At 41.9% G+C, this 20,080-nt stretch overlaps 2 protein-coding genes across 7 annotated transcripts; one reads left to right on the forward strand and one right to left on the reverse strand.

Moving 5' to 3' along the window:
- Positions 1-88: 88 nt before the first annotated feature.
- On the reverse strand, positions 89-15,884 carry LOC142522328 (microtubule-destabilizing protein 60-like). Of its 6 annotated transcripts, XR_012814458.1 has the most exons (6): positions 15,132-15,884; positions 14,725-14,776; positions 14,548-14,640; positions 932-1,051; positions 630-721; positions 89-457 (listed from the first exon to the last, which is right to left on the reverse strand). XR_012814458.1 is itself a non-coding variant. In XM_075625634.1 (4 exons), exons 1-4 carry the CDS (start codon positions 15,787-15,789, stop codon positions 712-714), a joined length of 813 nt encoding a protein of 270 aa, XP_075481749.1. In that variant the 5' UTR covers positions 15,790-15,884; the 3' UTR covers positions 89-711. The 6 variants fall into 6 exon arrangements, 3 of the variants coding, with proteins under 3 accessions (XP_075481749.1, XP_075481748.1, XP_075481747.1); XR_012814459.1 differs by lacking the exon at positions 932-1,051; XR_012814457.1 differs by having other exon boundaries at positions 89-721.
- A 660-nt stretch (positions 15,885-16,544) lies between these two features.
- LOC142522812 (UDP-glucose 6-dehydrogenase 3-like) lies at positions 16,545-19,278 on the forward strand. Its single transcript, XM_075626359.1, has 2 exons — positions 16,545-16,685; positions 17,639-19,278. Exon 2 carries the CDS (start codon positions 17,645-17,647, stop codon positions 19,085-19,087), a length of 1,443 nt encoding a protein of 480 aa, XP_075482474.1. The 5' UTR covers positions 16,545-16,685; positions 17,639-17,644; the 3' UTR covers positions 19,088-19,278.
- Positions 19,279-20,080: the final 802 nt, after the last annotated feature.

A 20,080-nucleotide genomic window follows, 5' to 3' on the forward strand; every position in this document is an offset into this window, starting at 1 on the left:
TACGATTCTCATATTTATATTATTTTTTCTTCTTGTCCCAAAAATATCATTCGATGTAATTGTAGTATTTAGTTATACAAACGTCTTTGACAAATTTACGTAATGTTAAAAGTAAATTATTTGTTTAATTTACAATCTTTACAATTATGTTTGTAAATTTGTTTGCATTAATTAGTTTTGAAAAATACTAAAGTATACATAATTATTTATATCAAACAAACAGATTTTTTTAGCATAGTTTGACAGATGTTAAGTTCATCTAATTGTTCGATGTGTACCAATGATAAAAGTTACAACAAACAATTAGCTGAGAAAAGCAAATATACATAACAAAAATTATTGTAGGATTCAAAAACATTTTGTCTCGTGTTCTTTGTTTGCTACATGTATAATTTACCTTTTGCGCTCTCTCTCTTTCGAACCGATATTGTTCAATAAAACTCATTTTCCGAGCAACCTTGATAGAAGAAATAAAATGTGTAGACAAAATTATCAACAGATTGAAAAGCGGCAAGCTTACGAGTATGAAATAACAAACTCCCCCATATTCATGCTGAAGCAGATGGAAATGTGTCATGTCATGTGTTTCTGACAAAAATTTTCAGCAGGGAAGTGGGAAAAAGCTTTACCTGTTGATCAAATTCCGCGCGCTCCTCTGCTCTTATACCACTATGATATATATAGGCCTCGTGTTTTCTTTAACCGGAGGCTTTACCAAACACTGAAAAACATTAAACCAAATAAAGGTAATCCACTATTTCTGAAGTAAATTCATATGCAAGTTATGCAACCAATATACAGGGACAAACAGCTGTGGGATCACTCCAAATAACAAGATAACTAAGGGAAAAATACTTATGGGAGTTATTAAATGATTGATAGGCAGACCGAGTAAAAGGAAAAAGGAAACTCTCAATTCAGTTTAAAAAACCTCTGGTTCATCTGTGGTCCAGGGAAGACCCCGAGCAATGGGTATCCGCAATTTTTTCTCCTCTTCCATCCTTCGTTGCAATCTTTTCATGAATTCTTCTTCCTTACATCTCCCTCTTTTCTGAAGTAAGAGCGCAAATGAAAAAATTAGCATTGTGCCAAGAGATAGATTTTAACATCAAGCATCACAACCTCCATATGGCATTGCTTAACTAGGAGCCACAGCCACCCCTGCAGCTGCAAGTTAAACTCCTTCATTCAGTTATGGGGTCATTATCTGCCCATCAGAGAAAAACATTGACTCTTGTGCATGAAGAAATTGCAGTTTATCAGATTTCCATGTGGACATATACTGTGTAAGATTAATTATGATATCCCATCTTACACTGTTCCATAATTAAATTGGAATGGTCACTACACAAACCCAGGACGCGTCATCAGAAACATTCTCTAAAGTCATGGTTAAACTTTCGAAAATGTTTAACCCTCTCGAGTACATAAATTCATGAAAACCAGCCTATTTTATGCCAAATCCAAGTTTTTTTACAACTCAATAGTGAATACAACAACAGATTTAAAATTTCAAATAAGAATGTGCTAAATAATGGCTAAACTTCTTGAACTGCAGGAACATCATTTCTTTAATTTTTCTGGGATTCAAATATAACACTAACCTTCAAATTTAAACTATAGCCCAATAGTGTCAATCTAACTTAAATACCAAAAATCATAACTCAAATTTTTTATCGATCATTTCATATAAACAATATGTTCCCAAATTATTATTTTTTATAATAATAAGTAGAACTTTCCCATCAAGACCATGAACATGGTTTTGCTCTGATATCATTCTCTCACATTACGAACATGTTTATGCCTACGAGTTTATTTATAGCTCAAAAGTGAATACATTAACAAACTAAAAATTTAAAATCAGAATAAGCCTAAAAATGACTAAACTTCTTGAAAATGCAACAACATTCTGAATCTCATTAATTTCTACCATCCCCTTGATTATGTTTGTTCCCCTCTCCCCATCCAAAGTTTCATCTTTACCCTTATTTTCTGGAGGGGTGAGTCACATGGGATCACTCCGCAAGTGTGGAAAAAATATCTTTCAATTTAATTTTTTTTAACAGTTATAATAAAATATTTAATGAGTAAATAGTAATCTAAACAATTAAAAAATATCCTAGCTTATGTCTTACATCAAATGCATTGAACTAGATTTTTTTTTATCATGACTTAATGGTCCTTTCGATTTATCCTCCTAGAGATGATGTCTTCGATCAATTGTCAAAATCAGGAATCAGAACTAATATTTCGAGAAAATTTCAGATTTTCATAGATCGCAAATTTCAGATTTTCAAAAAACTGGAAATATTTAATAAATCCTACTTAACGATTTCGGTTGCCTCAAATCCAAATTCAATACGAAACTTTCATATTTTCTTGTGTTTATCGCAAATATTCAGAGTTTAAAAAAATTAAATCAAATTTTTTCAAAAGCAAGATATAAAATAAACGAAAATAATAATAAAACCCACTTACAGACTAATATATCTGAGTGGGAGCTCATTGAGGCATGAACCGGTCTAATAACCGGATTTTTATTGGACCTCGGCTCGTGAGGTCGGTCGAGACCTTCTCAATCCATTCGATAATACACCCTGGGAGGTCAGCTTGGACCATGATGGGAGGTCGGCCAGGGAGCTCGGCCCGGAAGACCTTCCACCGAGACTGAATAAACGGGCTCTGGCCATGAAGATGACCTTCCGGAATTCTCTGAATATTGGGCTTGAATTCTCAAGGGCTACCGAGAGTAGGCCGAATCTATCTCATGGGGTATCACTAGTCACCCCCTGTCGAGTTGAGCTGACGTCCAAGACTAGAAGTTCGCGGTGATCTGAGCTCTCCGATAGCCCATGGGCTATCCTGACAAAGCTCTCAACCGCGTTTGTTCCTACCCTGAATTTGAAACATCTCTACTCTTTATTACTCTTAACGGTAACTTTTGCGTATTTCTTGACAATCTTGGTCGTTCAGTCCATTTGAATCAACGGTCCGATCTTATCCTGTTCCCTCTATAAATACCGGTCGTCCCTATTCCATCACACTGTACATTTTCCATCCTTTTCACCTCAGCTCTGACCTCCCAAAGAGCTTTCCCTCCTTCCTAACTCCCAACTTCCGATCTCCCCCAACTTAGGTGCGTTTTAACTTATGGATCCCAACCGATCTTCCAATTCGACCTTCGAGGAGCTCTTCCGTGAGGTGGATCAATATGATCCTCGCGCGTAGGTTCTTTCTAGGTCAGGTGACACCTTGAAACTGAGGGGGCTAGCCTCTCTACTGGTAACGATGGCCAAGTCCGGAACCAGCTAAGTTTCTATCACACCGAGGAGCCAGTCCAGATATGTGATCCCTGGTTCGAGCTCTACCCATTCATGGTTGAATGCCTCAGCTGGAGGGAGCTCGGCTAGGTACTTCTTTAATTCTTCAAAGGTCTTCCAGCATTATTCATCCACTCAAACTTCTTAACTGTTCGGAGAACGCGGAAGAACGGCAAAATTCGATGTGCTGCCCTTGAATAAATCGTGATAAAGCGGCAATCCTTCCGGCAAGTTTCTGGACCTCTTGGAGATTCCCAGGGAGTGCCATAGATTGAATGGCCTTCACTTTCTCGGGGTTGGCCTCGATTCTTCTTTTTGTTACCATATAGCCTAGAAACTTTCCGCTTGTGACTCCGAAAATGCATTTATGAGGGTTCAGCTTCAAACCATAGGATCTCAAAATGGCGAATATCACCTGGAGGTCGTCTATAAGGTCAGCGAGCTCTTGGACTTTACCAAAATATCATCCACGTAGACCTCAACATTCCTACCCACTTGAGCTGAGATGACCTTGTCCATGAGTCTTTGATATGTAGCTCTTGCGTTATTCAATCCGAACGCCATTACCACGTAACAAAATGTCCCTTCGGAAATCACAAAGCTTACTTTATCTTGGTCTTTCTCTGCCAGTAAGATCTGATGGCATCCATCAGGCATAAATATTGATGACCTACTGTGGAGTCAACCAGTTAATCGATCTTTGGCAAATGATAACGATCTACGGGCAAGCCTTTTGAGATCTCTGAAATCGACGCACATCATTCATCCTTTTTGGATTTTTATCCCCACTGTCTCTGGCTTTCTTCCGTTGTGAGTTGAACTTTATTTTTGTGAATCACTCTTTGTTGAGCTGCTCCAATCATCCCTACTTCAGTTCGGGACCTCCACCTTCATTTGTTGAACTCCCCATGTCGACGAAGATTCTCGTCAGATCATAGTTGGCAACAGCGAGGGTTATTAACAAAGCGTCATTGTGTGTTGCCACAGTACCTTTCAGTTCCTCTGGTCCGAAGTTGATAGTTGGGTCGGACTTTTGACCCAATCTCCTACCGTGAGCTTTCCTGGCTCGGCCTGAATCTCTATCAATTACAGCTCCGGATATCATATGTATTATACCTTGGGTCGAATCGTTGTTAGCAATCTGTTCGACCCGAGGTCTATGATATGTTGATCCCTCTGCATGATTCTTTGCACCTTTTCCCCAATCTCTGGCAATCGTCAGTAGTATGGCCATATTCTTGATATAACTCGTAGAATTTATTAGAGAAAGGTAAACGTGGGCCTCTCTCGGCTTGTTTCGGGTACTCTAAGCAGGTCACCAAATCAATTTTAGTTTGAAGGTCCAGGTGGGCTGCAACCTTAACATTTTGTTGGATTTCTATCCCCACTGTCTCTGGCTTTCGTCCGTTTTGAGTTGAACCTTCTTTTTGAGAATCACTCTTTGTTGAGTTGCTCCAGTCATCCCTACTTTCGTTCGGACCTCCACCTACATTTGATCAAGGGTCTTCTTGACAATAATATTTACTGAACTCCCCGTGTCGACGAAGATTCTCGTCAGATCATAGTTGGCAACAGTGAGGGTTTACCTTCATTTGATTAAGGGTCTTCTTGAAGAGAACATTGACTAAACTCCCCGTGTCGACGAAGATTCTCGTCAGATCATAGTTGGCAACAGTGAGGGTTTATTAACAATGCGTCGTTGTGTGGTGCCACAACACCATTCAGGTCCTTTGGTCCGAAGTTGATAGTTGGGTCGGACTGGGGACCGAATCTCCTACCGTGAGCCTTCCTGGCTCGGCCTGAATCTCCATCGGTTGCAGCTCCGGATATCATATGTATTACACCTTGGGTCGAATAGTTTTGTTATTTGTTCGACCCAATGTCTCTGATATGTTGATCTCTTTACATGATTCTTTGCACCGCTTCCCCCAATCTCTGGCAATCATAAGTAGTGTGGCCATATTCTTGATGGAACTCGCAAAATTTATCTGATGGAGGTAAACGTGGGTCTCTCTTGGTTTGTTTCGGGCGCTCTAAGCAGGTCACCGTGTCATTTTCAGCTGCAATCTTAACATTTTGTTTGATTCCTATCTCCACTGTCTCCGGCACTTCTTCCTTTGTGAGTTGAACCTCCTTTTTAGGGATCACTCTTTGTTGAGCTGCTCCAATCATCCCTACTTCCGTTCGGGACCTCCACCTTCATTTGATCAAGGGTCTTACTGAACTCCCCGTGTCGACGAAGATTCTCGCCACCTCAAAGTTGGCAATAGTGAGGTTACTAGCAACAAAGCGTCATTGTAGGGTTGCACAACACCTTTCAGGTCCTCTAGTCCGAAGTTGATAGTTGGGTCGGACTTAGGAGCAAGGTCTAACCATTTTCCAATCTCCTACCGTGAGCTTTCCTGGCTCAACTTGAATTTCCGTCGGTTGCACCTCCAGATATCTTAGGTATTATACCTCTGCTCGGATCGTTAGTTATCTGTTCGACCTGAGGTCCCCGAATACATTGCTGCGGTAGGGGGAGGTCAGGGGACGGTTTTCCATCAGTGGTGATCCTCCACCTTCCCTGTTAGCTTGATATTGCCCCTTGGCCCGTGTCAAAAAGTCCCTGATATATGGATCTCTCTGCATGATTCTTTACACCTCTACCCCCAATCTCTGGCAATCGTTAGTAGTAATGCTATATTCTTGATGGAATTTATCTGAGGGAGGTAAACGTGGGCCTCTCTCGGCTTGTTTCGGGTGATCTAAATAGGTCACCAGACCACTTTTAGTTTGGAGGTCCCGGTTCGCCGCAAGCTTAACATTTTGTTGGATTCCTATCTCCGCTGCCTTTGGCTCTTCTTCCGTTGTGAGCTGAACCTCCATTTTGGGGATCAGTCTTTGTTGAGGTGCTCCAATCATCCTTACTTCCAATCGGGACCTCCACCTTAATTTGATCAATGGTCTTCTTGAAGACAATATTGACTGAACTCCCCATGTCGACGAAGATTCTTGACACACCATAGTTGGCAACAACGAGCTTACTAACAAAGCATAGTTGTGGGGTGCCACGACACTTTTCAGGTCCCCTGTTAGCTTGATACTGCCCCTCGGCCCCGGTCAAGTCTCTCTTCATGATTCTTTGCACTTCTTCTCCCAATCTCTTGCAATCGTTAATAGTGTGGCAATATTCTTGATGTAACTCGCAGAATTTATCTGAGGGAGATAAACGTGGGCTTCTCTCGGCTTGTTTCGAGCTCTCTAAGCAGGTTCACCAGGTCAATTTTAGTTTGGAGGTCCAGGTCGGACTGCAACCTTAACATTTTGTTGGATTCCTATCCCCACTGTGCCTGGCTTTCTTCCGTTGTGAGCTGAACCTTCTTTTTGGGAATCACTATTTGTTTAGGTGCTCCAGTCATCTCTATTTCCGTTCAGGACCTCCACCTTCATTTGATCAAGGGTCTTCTTGAAGAGAATATTGACTGAACTCCCCGTGTCGACGAAGATTCTCGTCAGATCATAGTTGGCAACACTGAGGGTTACTAACAAAGCGTCGTTGTGGGGTGTCGCAACACCTTTCAGGTCTTCTGGTCTGAAGTTTAGTAGGGTCGGACTTAGGAGCAAGGTCAAACCCAATATTTTCCAATCTCCTACCGTAAGCTTTCCTGGCTCAGCCGGAATCTTCGTCGGTTGCACCTCCGGATATCACATGTATTATACTTGGGGTCGGATCGTTAGCTATCTGTTCGACCCGAGGTCCAAGAATACCCCCTTGCTGCTGTGTGGGGTCAACCCGTCTCCCCTGGTTAGGTCGGTTTTCACTCGATGATGCCCTCGACCTCCCTTGTTAGCTTGATATTGTTCCTCGGCCCGGGTCAAGTCTCTCTACATGATTCTTTTATCCTCTTCCCCCAATCTATGGCAATTGTTAATAGTATGGCCATATTCTTGATGGAACTCGCATAATTTATTTGAGGGAGATGAACGTGGGTCGCTCTAAGGAAGTCACCGAATCAATTTTAGTTTGGAGGTCCAGGTCGGCTGCAACTTGAACATTTTGTTGGATTCATATCCCCACTGTCTCTGGCTTTCTTCCATTGTGAGCCGAACCTTCTTTTTGGGAATCACTCTTTGTTGAGCTGCTCCAATCATCCCTACTTCCGTTCGGTACCTCCAACTTCATTTGATCGAGGGTCTTCTTGAAGAGAATATTGACTGAACTCCCCGTGTCGACAAAGATTCTCCCCACATCATAATTGGCAACAGTGAGGGGTTACTAACAATGCGTCGTTGTGGGATGTCACAACACCTTTCAGGTCTTCTGGTCCGAAGTTTAGAAGGGTCGGACTTAGGAGCAAGGTTTAACCCAATATTTTCCAATCTCTTACCGTAAGCTTTTCTGGCTCGGCCGGAATCTCTGTCAGTTGAACCTCCGGATATCATATGTATTATACTTCGGGTCGGATCGTTAGCTATCTGTTCGACCCGAGGTCCCAGAATATCCCTTGCTGCTGTGTGGGGTCGAAACGTCTCCCCTGGTTAGGTCGGTTCTCCCTCGATGGTGCCCTCAACCTCCATTGTTAGCCTGATATTGTTCCTCGGCCCAGGTCAAATCTCTCTGCATGATTCTTTTCATCTCTTCTCCCAATCTCTTAGAATCATTAATAGTATGGCAATATTCTTGATGGAACTCGCAGAGTTTATCTGGGGGAGATAAACGTGGGCCTCTCTCGTCTTGTTTCAAGCGCTTTAAGCAGGTCACCAGGACACTTTTAGTTCGGAGGTCCTGGTCCGCCGCAACCTTAATATTTTGTTGGATTTCTATCTCTGTTGTCTCTGGCTCTTCTTACGTTGTGAACAGAACCTTTTTTTTTTGGGATCACTCTTTGTTGAGGTGCTCCAATCATCCTTACTTCCAATCGGGACCTCCACCACCATTTGATCTAGGGTATTCTTGAAGAGAATATTGACTGAACTCCCCGTATCGACGAAGATTCTCGCCACATCATAGTTGGCAACAATGAAGCTTACTTACAAAGCATCGTTGTGTGGTGCCACAACACCTTTCAGGTCCTCTGGTCCGAAGTTGATAGTTGGGTCGGACTTGGGAGCAAGGTCTAACTCAAGATTTTCCAATCTCCCACCGTGAGCTTTCCTGGCTCGGCCCGAATCTCCGTCGGTTGCACCTCCGAATATCATATGCTGGTACAGCTCGGGTCAGATCGTAAGCTATCTGTTCGACCCGAAGAATCCCCCCTTGCTGCTGTGGGGGTTCGACCCGTCCCCCCAATGTTAGGTCGGTTTTCCCTCGATGGTGTCCTCGAACTCCCTTGTTAGCCTGATACTGTCCCTCGGCCCGGGTCAAGTCTCTCTGCATGATTTTATTCACCTCTTCTCCCAATCTCTTGCATTCGTTAATAGTATGGCAATATTCTTGATGAAACTCGCAGAATTTAATTGAGGGAGATAAACGTGGGCCTCTCTCAGCTTGTTTTGCGAATCACTCTTTGTTGAGCTGCTCCAATCATCCCTACTTCCGTTCGGTACCTCCACCTTCACTTGATCAAGGGTCTTCTTGAAGAGGATATTGAATGAACCCCCCGTGTGGACCAAGATTCTCGCCACATCATGGTTGGCAACAGTAATGGTTACTAATAAAACGTCGTTGTGGAGTGTCACAACACTTTTCAGGTCTTCTGGTCTGAATTTTAGTTGGGTCGGAATTAGGAGCAAGGTCTAACACAATATTTTCCAATCTCCTACCGTAAGCTTTCCTGGTTCGGCCGGAATCTACGTTGGTTGCACCTCCGGATATCATATGTATTATACTTCGGGTCGGATCGTTAGCTATTTGTTCGACCCGAGGTCCCAGAACCCGTCCCCTCTGGTGAAGTCGGTTTTCCCTCCATGGTGCCCTCCACCTCCCATGTTATCATGATACGGCCTCTCGCCGGGCCTCTCTCTACTTGTTTCGGGCGCTCTAAACAGGTCACCAAGAAAATTTTAGTTTGAAGGTCAGGTCGGCTGCAAATTTGACATTTTGTTGGATTCATATCCTCACTGTCTCTGGCTTTCTTCCGTTGTGAGCTGAACGGCTACTACCATTCGGGACCTCCACCTTCATTTCATCAAGGGTCTTCTTGAAGAGAATATTGATTGAACTCCCCGTATCGACGAAGATTCTCCTCAGATCACAGTTGGCAACACTGAGGGTTATTAAAAAAGCGTCGTAGTGTGGTTCCACAAAACCTTTCAGGTCCTCTGGTCCAAAGTTGACAGTTGGGTCGACTTGGGACCCAATCTCCTACCGTGAGCTTTTCTAGCTCGGCCTCGATCTCCATCGGTTGCAGCTCCGGATATCATATGTATTATACCTTGGGTCGAATCGTAAGCTATCTGTTCAACCCGAGGTCCATGATATGTTGATCTCTCTGCATGATTCTTTGCCCCTCTTTCCCCAATCTTTGGCAATCGTTAGTAGTGTGGCCATATTCTTGATGAAACTCGCAGAATTTATCTGAGAAAGATAAATGTGGGCCTCTCTCGGCTTCTTTCGGGCACTCTAAGGAGGTCACCAAATCAATTTTAGTTTGAAGGTCCAGGTCGGCTGCAACTTTAACATTTTGTTGGATTCCAATCCCCACTGTCTCTGGCTTTCTTCCGATGTGAGCTGATCCTCCTTTTTGGGAATTAGTCTTCTTGAAGAGAATATTGATTGAACTCCTCATGTCGACGAAGATTCTCGTCAGATCATAGTGGGCAACACTGAGGGTTATTAACAAACCACACCACACACCTTTCAGGTCCTCTGGTCCCCTCCCTACCGTCTCCTTTCCTGGCCATATTCTTGATGTAACTCGCAGAATTTATCTGACGGAGGTAAAGGTGGGCCTCTCTCGGCTTGTTTCGGGCGCTCTAAGCAGGTCACCAGGTCACATTCAGCGGCAACCTTAACATTTTGTTGGATTCATATCTCCACTATCTCTGACTCTTCTTCCGTTGTGAGCTAAACCTTCTTTTTGGGGATCGCTCTTTGTTGAGCCGCTCCAATCAGCCCTACTTTCGTTCGGGACCTCCACCTTCATTTGATCAAGGGTCTTCTTGAAAAGAATATTGACTGAACTCCTCGTGTCGACGAATATTCTCGTCAGATCATAGGGGCAACAGTGAGGATTAATAACAAAGCGTCGTTGTGTGGTGCCACAAGACCTTGCTCCCAAGTCCTATCGTGAGCTTTCCTGGCCCAGCTTCAATTTCCGTTGGTTGCATCTCCGGATATCTTATGTATTATACCTTTGGTCGGATCGTTAGCTATCTGTTCGACCTGAGGTCCCTGAATACCTAGGGGGGTCAAGGTCCTCGACCTCCCCTGTTATCTTGATATTGCCCCGCGGCCCGGGTCAAAAGCTCCCTGATATATGGATCTCTCTGCATGATTCTTTGCACCTCTTCCCCCAATCTCTAGAAATCGTTAAGAGTGTTGCCATGTTCTTGATAAAACTAGCAGAATTTATTTGAGGAAGGTAAACGTGGGCCTCTCTCGGCTTGTTTTGGGCGCTCTAAGCAGGTCACTAGGCCACTTTTAGTTTGGAGGTCCTGGTCCCCGCAACCTTAACATTTTGTTGAATTCCTATCCCGCTATCTCTGGCTCTTGTTCCGTTGTGAGCACGTGTCGACGAAGATTCTCGTCACATCATAGTTGGCAAAAGTGAGGGTTACTAACAAAGCGTCATTGTGGGGTGCCACTGATCCGAAATTTAGTTGGGTCGGACTTACGAGCAAGGTCTAACCCAAGATTTTCCAATCTCCGAACGTGAGCTTCTCTGGCTCGGCCTGAATCTCTGTCGGTTGCACCTCCGGATATCATCCCAGAATACCCTTTGCTGCTATGTGCCCTCGACCTCCCTTGTTAGCTTGATACTGCCCCTCGGCCTGGGTCGAGTCTCTCTGCATGATTCTTTGCACCTTTTCTCCCAATCTCTTGCAATCGTTAGTAGTGTGGCAATATTCATGATGAAACTCGCAGAATTTATCCGAGGGAAATAAACATGGGCCTTTCTCGGCTTGTTTTGGGCGCTCTAAGCAGGTCACCATGTCAATTTTAGTTTGAAGGTCCAGGTCGGCTGCAACCTTAACATTTTGTTTAATTCCTATCCCCACTGTCTCTGGCTTTCTTCCGGTCCGAAGATCATAGTTGGGTCGGACTTGGGACCCAAACTCCTACCGTGAGCTTTCCTGGCTCGGCCTCAATCTCCATCAGTTGCAGCTCCTTGGGTCGAATCGTTAGCCATCTGTTCGACCCGAGGTCCCTGATATGTTGATCACTCTGCATGATTCTTTGAACCTCTTCCCCCAATCTCTGGCAATCGTTAGTAGTGTAGCCATATTCTTGATGGAACTCGCAGAATTTATCTGAGAGAAGTAAATGTGGGCCTCTCTTGGCTTGTTTCGGGCGCTCAAAGCAGGTCACCAAGTCAATTTTAGTTTGAAGGTCCCAGGTCGGCTGCAACTTTGACATTTTGTTGGATTCCTATCCCCACTGTCTCTGGCTTTCTTCCGTTGTGAGCTAAACTTCCTTTTTGGGAATCACTCTTTGTTGAGGAGCTCCAATCATCCCTACTTCCGTTCGGGACCTCCACCTTCATTCGATCAAGGGTCTTCTTGAATAGAATATTGACTGAACTCCCCGTGTCGACGAAGATTCTCGTCAGATCATAGTTGGCAACACTGAGGGTTATTAACAAAGCGTCGTTGTGTGGTGCCACAAAACCTTTCAGGTCCTCTGGTCCAAAGTTGACAGTTGGGTCGACTTGGGACCCATTCTCCTACCGTGAATTTCCTGGCTCTGCCTGAATCACCATCTGTTGCAGTTCCGGATATCATATGTATTATACCTTGGGTCGAATCGTTAGCTATCTGTTCTAAGAAGGTCACTTTCAGCCGCAACCTTAACATTTTGTCGGATTCCTATCTCCACTGTATGTGGCTCTTCTTCCGTTGTGAGCTGAACCTCCTTTTTGGGGATCACTCTTTGTTGTGCTGCACCTCCGGATATCTTATGTATTATAACTCTGATCGGATCTTTAGCTATCTGTTCGACCCGAGGTCCCCGAATACCTTGCTGCTGTGGGGGGATCAGGGGACGGTTTTCCATCGGTGGTGGTCCTCAACCTCCCCTGTTAGCTTGATACTGCCCCTCAGGCAATCGTTAGTAGTGTGGCCATATTCTTGATGGAACACGCAGAGTTTATCCGAGGGAGGTGAACTTGACCCTTGACTCGGCCTAGTTCCTCGACTTTCTCTGTCGGCCTCTTCTTGCTTGGATCTACCTTCTCCTTATCTTTGTCTCATAACCTGACATCCGTATACCTCTGTTTCTGCACGCATCTTCAAGGTTCACATATTTCTCAGTTTGGCTCAGGAGCTCATCATAACTACGAAGGGTTTTTTTTTTAACAAGGACATGTTCTTCTTCCTTTTCGTCCCCACATGTTTACGTCTTTGCTCAGTATTTCCCACAGACAGCGCCAATTGATGTTGTTGAAAATCGCGATGGTAGCTGGGAGGTCGGATCTCACTTTGGAAGCTTAGGTCGGACCTTCAGAATCTGAAAGCACGAACACGAACGTTAGAAGGGGTTGTATGTAATTAGAATGATTGAATGTATGAATGAATAAACAATGACCGGAACCTGATATTTATAGGAGAAAAGTCCTTATGCTACTTGGATTTTTCTATAGCTAAAACCGGTATTTTGTATAGTCTTGATTTTGTAGGATTCTAGATTTTTATCAGTAGAGTCCTGATTCTGTAAAACTCTGGATTCTCAGAATCTTGGATAAGATTTGAATCTATAATAGCTTTATTTACCGCGGGCTATAGACTAATATATCTGAGTGGGAGCTCCTTGAGGCATGAGCCCATCTATACCTGGATTTCTATTGGACCTCGGCTCAGGAGGTCGGTCAAGACCTTCTCAATCGATGCTATAATACACTCTAGGAGGTTGGCTCGGACCATGATGAGATGTAGGCTAGGGAGCTCGGCCACTTCTGGCTGATTGATGAGATTATGATTATACAGGAGCTCGGCTGGGATGAGCTCCCAGATGACCTTCCACGGAGACCGGATAAACGGGCTCTTGCACTAAAGATGACATTCCGGAGTTCTCTGAATATTGGGCCTGAAATTCTCATGGGCTACCGCGAGCGGGCCAAACTTATCTCCTAGGATATCATAGATCAACTCTAAAAGTTAAGTTCGAATATGAGTGTAACAGTTTATTCCTTTTGTATAAATAATTTAAATGCAAAAGTCTAATAAAACTACTTGTTTACTAATGAAGTCATGAGAACTAACGCAAACATATATATATTTCAAGTTTATTTATAAAAAAGTATAGAAAAGTTCAAGAATCCCAAGTAATTTAAATGAAGTTTCAATGACTCGATAAACTTGAGAAACATGGACTTTTTTTTATTTTGTCCGAGATTTCAACATTATCACTAACATTCGAAGTCAAACTATAGTTCAATAATATCAATCTAACTTAAATCCAAAAAACTTAATTTAAATTTTCAATGGATCATGTAATATAAACACTAGGTTTCCAAATTATTTTTTTTATCGCAATAAGTCCTACTTTCCCATCAAGAATAGAACTTGATTTTGTTATGATTCTTTCACGCCACGAACCTCGGATGTTATTTCGGCAACATTCTCAAAAATAATGGCTAAACTTTTGAAAATATTTAAGTCTCCGAGTTACAGAAATTCATGGAAACCCCCATATTTTATTACCAAATCAAATTTTATTTACAAGAAATCTGACTATTTTATTACCGAACCCAACCCAAGTCATAATCACGGCCGCATTTTCAATATTATGGTTCATAATTTCGGCAGCATTCTCAAAAGTAATAATTTCTTTGGCCAATTGATAAAATAAATGTTCACAAGTATATTTTATTTATTATGTTGAAAGTAGTTTGTGGGTATCATAGGAAATTAGGAACAACCAGATTAGAACATAGTGTCGTGAATGTTTTGCTATAGAGAAGCTACCACTTGAATATGCCTAAAAATATAAAGTTTGAAGTTATTTCAACCTTGCAATATACTGGTTAATGAGATCAACATGTATTGGGTTGTCTTCGTACATAATAGGAAAAAAAATTGTGAAGAAATAACACAGACCTAGCTGAAAAAAATTGTCAAAAGGACAAATTTCCCATAGACAAACCTCAGTTTGCAACATGAAGGGCCTTTGAAAGGTTGCTCTTGGCGGTCTTCTTCTATAGTTCCTTCTAGAAAAAGTTCCAGATGATTCATTGCTCTGCAAAGTTGAAAACATATCTACAATCACCTGTATGAGGAAACGAATTACATCAGATCAGGAGACATGCATAAAAGTTCTCACGCTTCGCCTGCCTCTTCCACCTCCCGCAGATGTCCTGGTTGAAATGCTGAAGCTTCAAAGTTAAAAAACCCAAGTCAGAACAGAAACAAGATACGTAAAAAAACACAATGCATATGGCTAGGCCAAACATCTATCATCCTTGCTAACCTTCCTTGGCTGCTGTCTAAAGAATAAAACGAGTTGAACCAAACCTAAGCTTTCTGATGTGAGGAAAAAATCTGATGGACAATACAAAGACAAAGAAACTTGCGGTTTAGAGACCTTAGTAGATTGTTGCAGTCCGGGCAAGCCCCATTTAGACCCTTTTTTTTCGTCCTCCACTTCCTTCGATTCTTTTTCCCCAGAATCATCTGTTTTTTTAATCAGATGTAGATTCTCAAAGGCCTTTACTAAATGCATCACCCTACCAGATCCTGGCTCTGGCACATATTCTCTGGCTTCTTCCAACAGTTTATCTCTGCTCCTCTTCAGAATCAATTGACCGTCTTCCCCGTTATTCTTTGATGAATCTTTTCCTTCCAGTCCCCTTTCGTTATCCATCCCCGTGTTTTGAGCAACGTGGTTTAACTTTAACCCTTCGTTCTCATCTCCACCATTATGCTTATTTGGCTTGTCAACATCAATATCATTGTCTACTTCAGTGCGCTTATTGAAAAAATCTTCTTGAGAAGCCCTCAAACTCTGATATGCCACACACAAACACTTGCTGGATTCCCAAATCGCCTTTTTACACTTCTCACATGCCACACCAGCGGCGGAAGAATTCAGTTCCTCGTTCCTAGATTTCTTCTTTGCAACCACAAACTTCCTCTCTCGAATTTTGTTCTTCAACAAAGGCGAAGCCACTTGGATGGGGATAGGGTTTCTGCAATCGGAATTTTTGGCACTCTTTTCTGACTCGATTATTGCTAGAGAATTGGACAATTTCAAGTTAATTAACGAAAAATTTGGGTTGATATTCTCCGAAAAATCCAGGGTATCAACAAATTCAGATGAATTTAATCGGATGGATTTTTCTTTCCCCGGAGTAACAACTGCACCCGCAGTCATGTAATTTGATTCCATGGGGAAAAAACGGGAAATTGATTTAGGGGATGAGATTCATTGATTTAGGGGAAAGGGGGATTGAAGAGAGCGGAGACATGAAGAACGTGTCCCCGAATCATTGTAACGGCTAGTTTTTTTTTTTTACGCGTTGGATTTTATTGTTATGCTGCACGGACACGGTCAGGATTTCAAGTTTCTTTCCAAGCCCAACGCTTCACTAGCCCATTATCGGACCAAACAACTGACAACTACAAATGTGTTTTGTATGAAAATAGCTCTCACCTAAATCCAAAAGCCTGTGACTTTGTTTTGAGATATACCCTAAAATCAATTAATCTGAATAACACCAAATGCGAATCAATTCTTCCAGATGTGGCTGTGTCGCTTGCTCTTTTTTCTAACACGTGAAATGAAATACGAACAAGCCTATGACTTTGTTTTGAGATATACCCTAAAATAATTTATTATTTATGCAGGCCTCTAAGCAGACACGGCCCTGTGCATAACAGATTATATTATATGTAACTGGATGATGCTGACATAAATTTTATCATAGGATAGGGATCAGTCGATAATTTAACATATAAGCTTTATTCGGGCGATCTTCTGCCATATTTCTGTCCACTTTCCAAGGAAACTCCAATTTTTTTATTTTTATTACCAAATAAGGGTAATCTTGGCATGTGGGACGCATTGACTAAACGTTTTGTTTTCCAAAACTTGGCCCTCGCCAAACCTGCTGCTGGTAGGGGTATTAATGTATTTTCATTCATCCGCCGGGTTGGATCTTAGATCTACACGACCGTATAAGAGCTGCCCGCTCTCTCGGCTTCTCGGCCAACTTCTTTCATTCTCATATAGAATAGATCTCTCGTTCTCTCCAGTTTTCAGGAATCCGAACGCGTAATTCAGAGGTAGATCTTCGCTTTTAAAAATATCTGAAATGTTAAAGCTAAGGTGGAGTAAAAAATTTGTTTTGCTTTTGTGCGGAATTTGATACCTGCGCTAGAATGTATGCCAGGTGTGAATTTCTGGTGAATCAAGCTTTCGTGGCATTATTCTGCGTTAAATTTCGGAGAAGAGATTTGAAACAAATTATGTGACTTGTTTCGATTTAGTTTTTCGGGTGTTTGATCTGAAATGCAGTTGCGCGCTATTGACGTGATTTTGTTCTTTCCTCTTATTTGATCTCTCATTTTGCTACGTTAGTTTTTTCATGATTGTTTTAGTTGCGGGAGTTTTTTGCAACTAGTCCGTTAGGTGAATTCTGGCATTTTATTCGAGTTCTTTTGTTTTCTGATGATTCAAGTCAAAGTACTTACAGTGTTTTTGGGGGTTGATTACATGCAATTGAGGTGATGGATCTTCAATGATAACTTTGTGGTTTCCTTTTCATATTGAAATGCTCTGTCGTGTACTCGTGTTAACAAAGTTTGGATTGGATCTTCAATGTCTCAGGTCCCTGCATCAAATTTGATTCCCAAAATGATTAATAGTTTTCATTCTGAAAAACTACGATTTTTTTTAATCTGCTTGATTCTAATTTAATGGAGTATTAAGTTTTTTTATTCATGCAAACTAATGATGGGCAATTTGGATTCGTGTGCATGCATCTTTTATCGACTCTCTCTTTGGCTGCTCATTTTCCGTATTGGATAGCTGCTGAAAATGAAATCAACTACAGTTTTACCATGGTCATGGTGATTAAATCATATTTTTTGGTTATGGTAATGCTTTTGAAAGCTGCCTGAGATTATCCCATTTGATATCAAAATATTATCAGGACTTGAGGATTTTGTTTGTTGATGAAGTATGATGTAAAATTGGATATCTGAGAGTTGTACGTTTGATATCTTTTCCAAACAAGGGACAAATGGTGAAGATTTGCTGTATTGGAGCTGGTTATGTGGGAGGCCCTACGATGGCTGTAATAGCACTCAAGTGTCCTCAAATTGAAGTAGCTGTTGTTGATATTTCTGTTCCTCGTATCAATGCCTGGAACAGCGATCAGCTTCCCATCTATGAGCCTGGCCTTGATGATGTGGTAAAACAATGTCGGGCAAAGAATCTGTTCTTCAGCACAGATGTGGAGAAACATGTATTTGAGGCTGACATAGTCTTTGTCTCAGTCAATACTCCCACCAAGACTCGAGGTCTTGGAGCTGGTAAGGCAGCAGATTTGACATATTGGGAGAGCGCTGCCCGCATGATTGCTGATGTGTCAAAATCTGACAAGATTGTGGTTGAGAAGTCCACCGTTCCGGTCAAAACTGCTGAGGCCATTGAAAAAATTTTGACCCACAACAGCAAGGGAATTAATTATCAGATTCTCTCAAACCCAGAATTTCTTGCTGAGGGGACTGCTATTCAAGATCTTTTCAACCCAGACAGAGTTCTCATTGGAGGCAGGGAGACCCCAGAAGGCTTCAAGGCCGTGCAAGCCCTGAAGAATGTTTATGCTCACTGGGTTCCTGAAGATCGCATCATCACCACTAATTTATGGTCTGCAGAGCTCTCGAAGCTTGCTGCTAATGCATTCTTAGCTCAAAGAATCTCTTCAGTCAACGCAATGTCTGCTCTATGCGAGGCTACTGGAGCAGATGTTACCCAAGTGTCTTACGCTGTGGGAAAGGACACAAGAATTGGTCCCAAGTTCCTCAATGCCAGTGTTGGTTTTGGTGGCTCCTGCTTCCAGAAGGACATTCTGAACTTGGTTTACATTTGTGAATGCAATGGTCTTCCCGAAGTTGCAGAATACTGGAAGCAGGTGATTAAGATCAATGACTACCAAAAGAACCGTTTCGTCAATCGCTTAGTTGCATCCATGTTCAACACAGTCGCTAACAAGAAAGTTGCCATCTTGGGTTTTGCCTTCAAGAAAGATACTGGTGATACCAGAGAGACTCCTGCTATCGATGTTTGCAAAGGACTTTTAGGTGACAAAGCCAGCCTGAGCATCTATGATCCTCAGGTCACTGAGGATCAGATCCAGAGAGACCTTACAATGAACAAATTCGACTGGGATCATCCCCTTCATCTTCAACCGACTAGCCCCTCCACTGTGAAGAAACTTCATGCTGCTTGGGATGCCTATGAGGCCACAAAGGATGCGCACGCCATCTGCATCCTCACTGAATGGGATGAATTTAAGGCACTTGATTTCCAAAGGATATACGACAATATGCAGAAACCTGCCTTTATTTTCGATGGAAGGAACATTATTGACGCTAGTAAGCTGAGGGAAATCGGTTTTATCGTCTACTCGATTGGCAAACCACTAGATGCCTGGCTCAAGGACATGCCTGCTGTCGCATAAATTCAGAATCACTTGTCAGGATGTCTGTTGGTATTCAAACCAAGCAATCACATACTATTCTTTTGCCAAAACTTTATTTTATTTAAAAATACGCATCACTTTCTGTGATTTCACTCATATGCCCTTTTGTAGTTGGAGGATTATCAAACATTGCCGCTATCTGGTATAAAGTTTAGAAGTTTTATTGGTTACATTACTTTGTTTTGTTTGTGACTTTGTTGTAGAATTATTGTTTTTGTTGCAATACTCCTTTATTTCCTTTCAATTTATCTATCAGCATTTGTATAATTAATCTCCTTTTCCCCGATTTAGATACCGAATCAAATCTTCCGTTCAAATAAAACTATAAATTTTGATTTATGTGTGCTATTAACTTATTGGGCATTGTGAAGATGATGTATCCAACATAAAATAACAAGTTGGTATTTCCATAGCCTTTTATTTTAATTTCAATGGAAACGTTCATTTTGATCTTAACCCTTTAAAAAACGTACATTACATTCGACAATAATTGGAAATTGATGATATTATCTTCAAATGTACAGTCAGGTATAGTTCATTTTCCTTGATATTAAAATGTATTAATGCGTGGGAAGCATATTCAAAAGAACCACAAGGAATGGGGCATCACATATCATGTCTCCATTTGAAGAGCTAAAAGAAGGAGAGTTAAAATTTGTCTTCATTTGAAGGAGTAAGAGGAAGAATGGGTCTGTACTAAATATTAAATTTTGGGCATAAATTAATTTAATACACGAATCTGTCTCAATTCACGCTCTTGTTAATTGAACCCATAATGACTGAAAACTAAGTGTAGATGGTGTGAACGGTTTTGTAAATGTCCATTTTACTCAGAATATTATGCTTGAATCTAGCCATTATTCTATAATCACATCTGTTTACTTTATATAAAAATAAAAAATAAAAAAAAAAACCCCCCATAGCCAGCATACCGTAACCATTTTGTCAACATTAGAAAAGTCCACGCAGTGA

Source organism: Primulina tabacum, chromosome 13, assembly GCF_025594145.1.
Source record: "Primulina tabacum isolate GXHZ01 chromosome 13, ASM2559414v2, whole genome shotgun sequence".
Taxonomy (NCBI): domain Eukaryota; kingdom Viridiplantae; phylum Streptophyta; class Magnoliopsida; order Lamiales; family Gesneriaceae; genus Primulina; species Primulina tabacum.

Coding starts and splice junctions, on each gene's coding strand:
- LOC142522812 (XM_075626359.1), top strand. CDS start 17,645: ATGGTGAAGATTTGCTGTATTGGAGCTGGTTATGTGGGAGGCCCTACG.
- LOC142522328 (XM_075625632.1), bottom strand. CDS start 15,789: ATGGAATCAAATTACATGACTGCGGGTGCAGTTGTTACTCCGGGGAAA. Junction 14,777..14,871: donor TTAGACAGCAGCCAAGGAAG/GTTAGCAAGGAT, acceptor TTAACTTTGAAG/CTTCAGCATTTCAACCAGGA.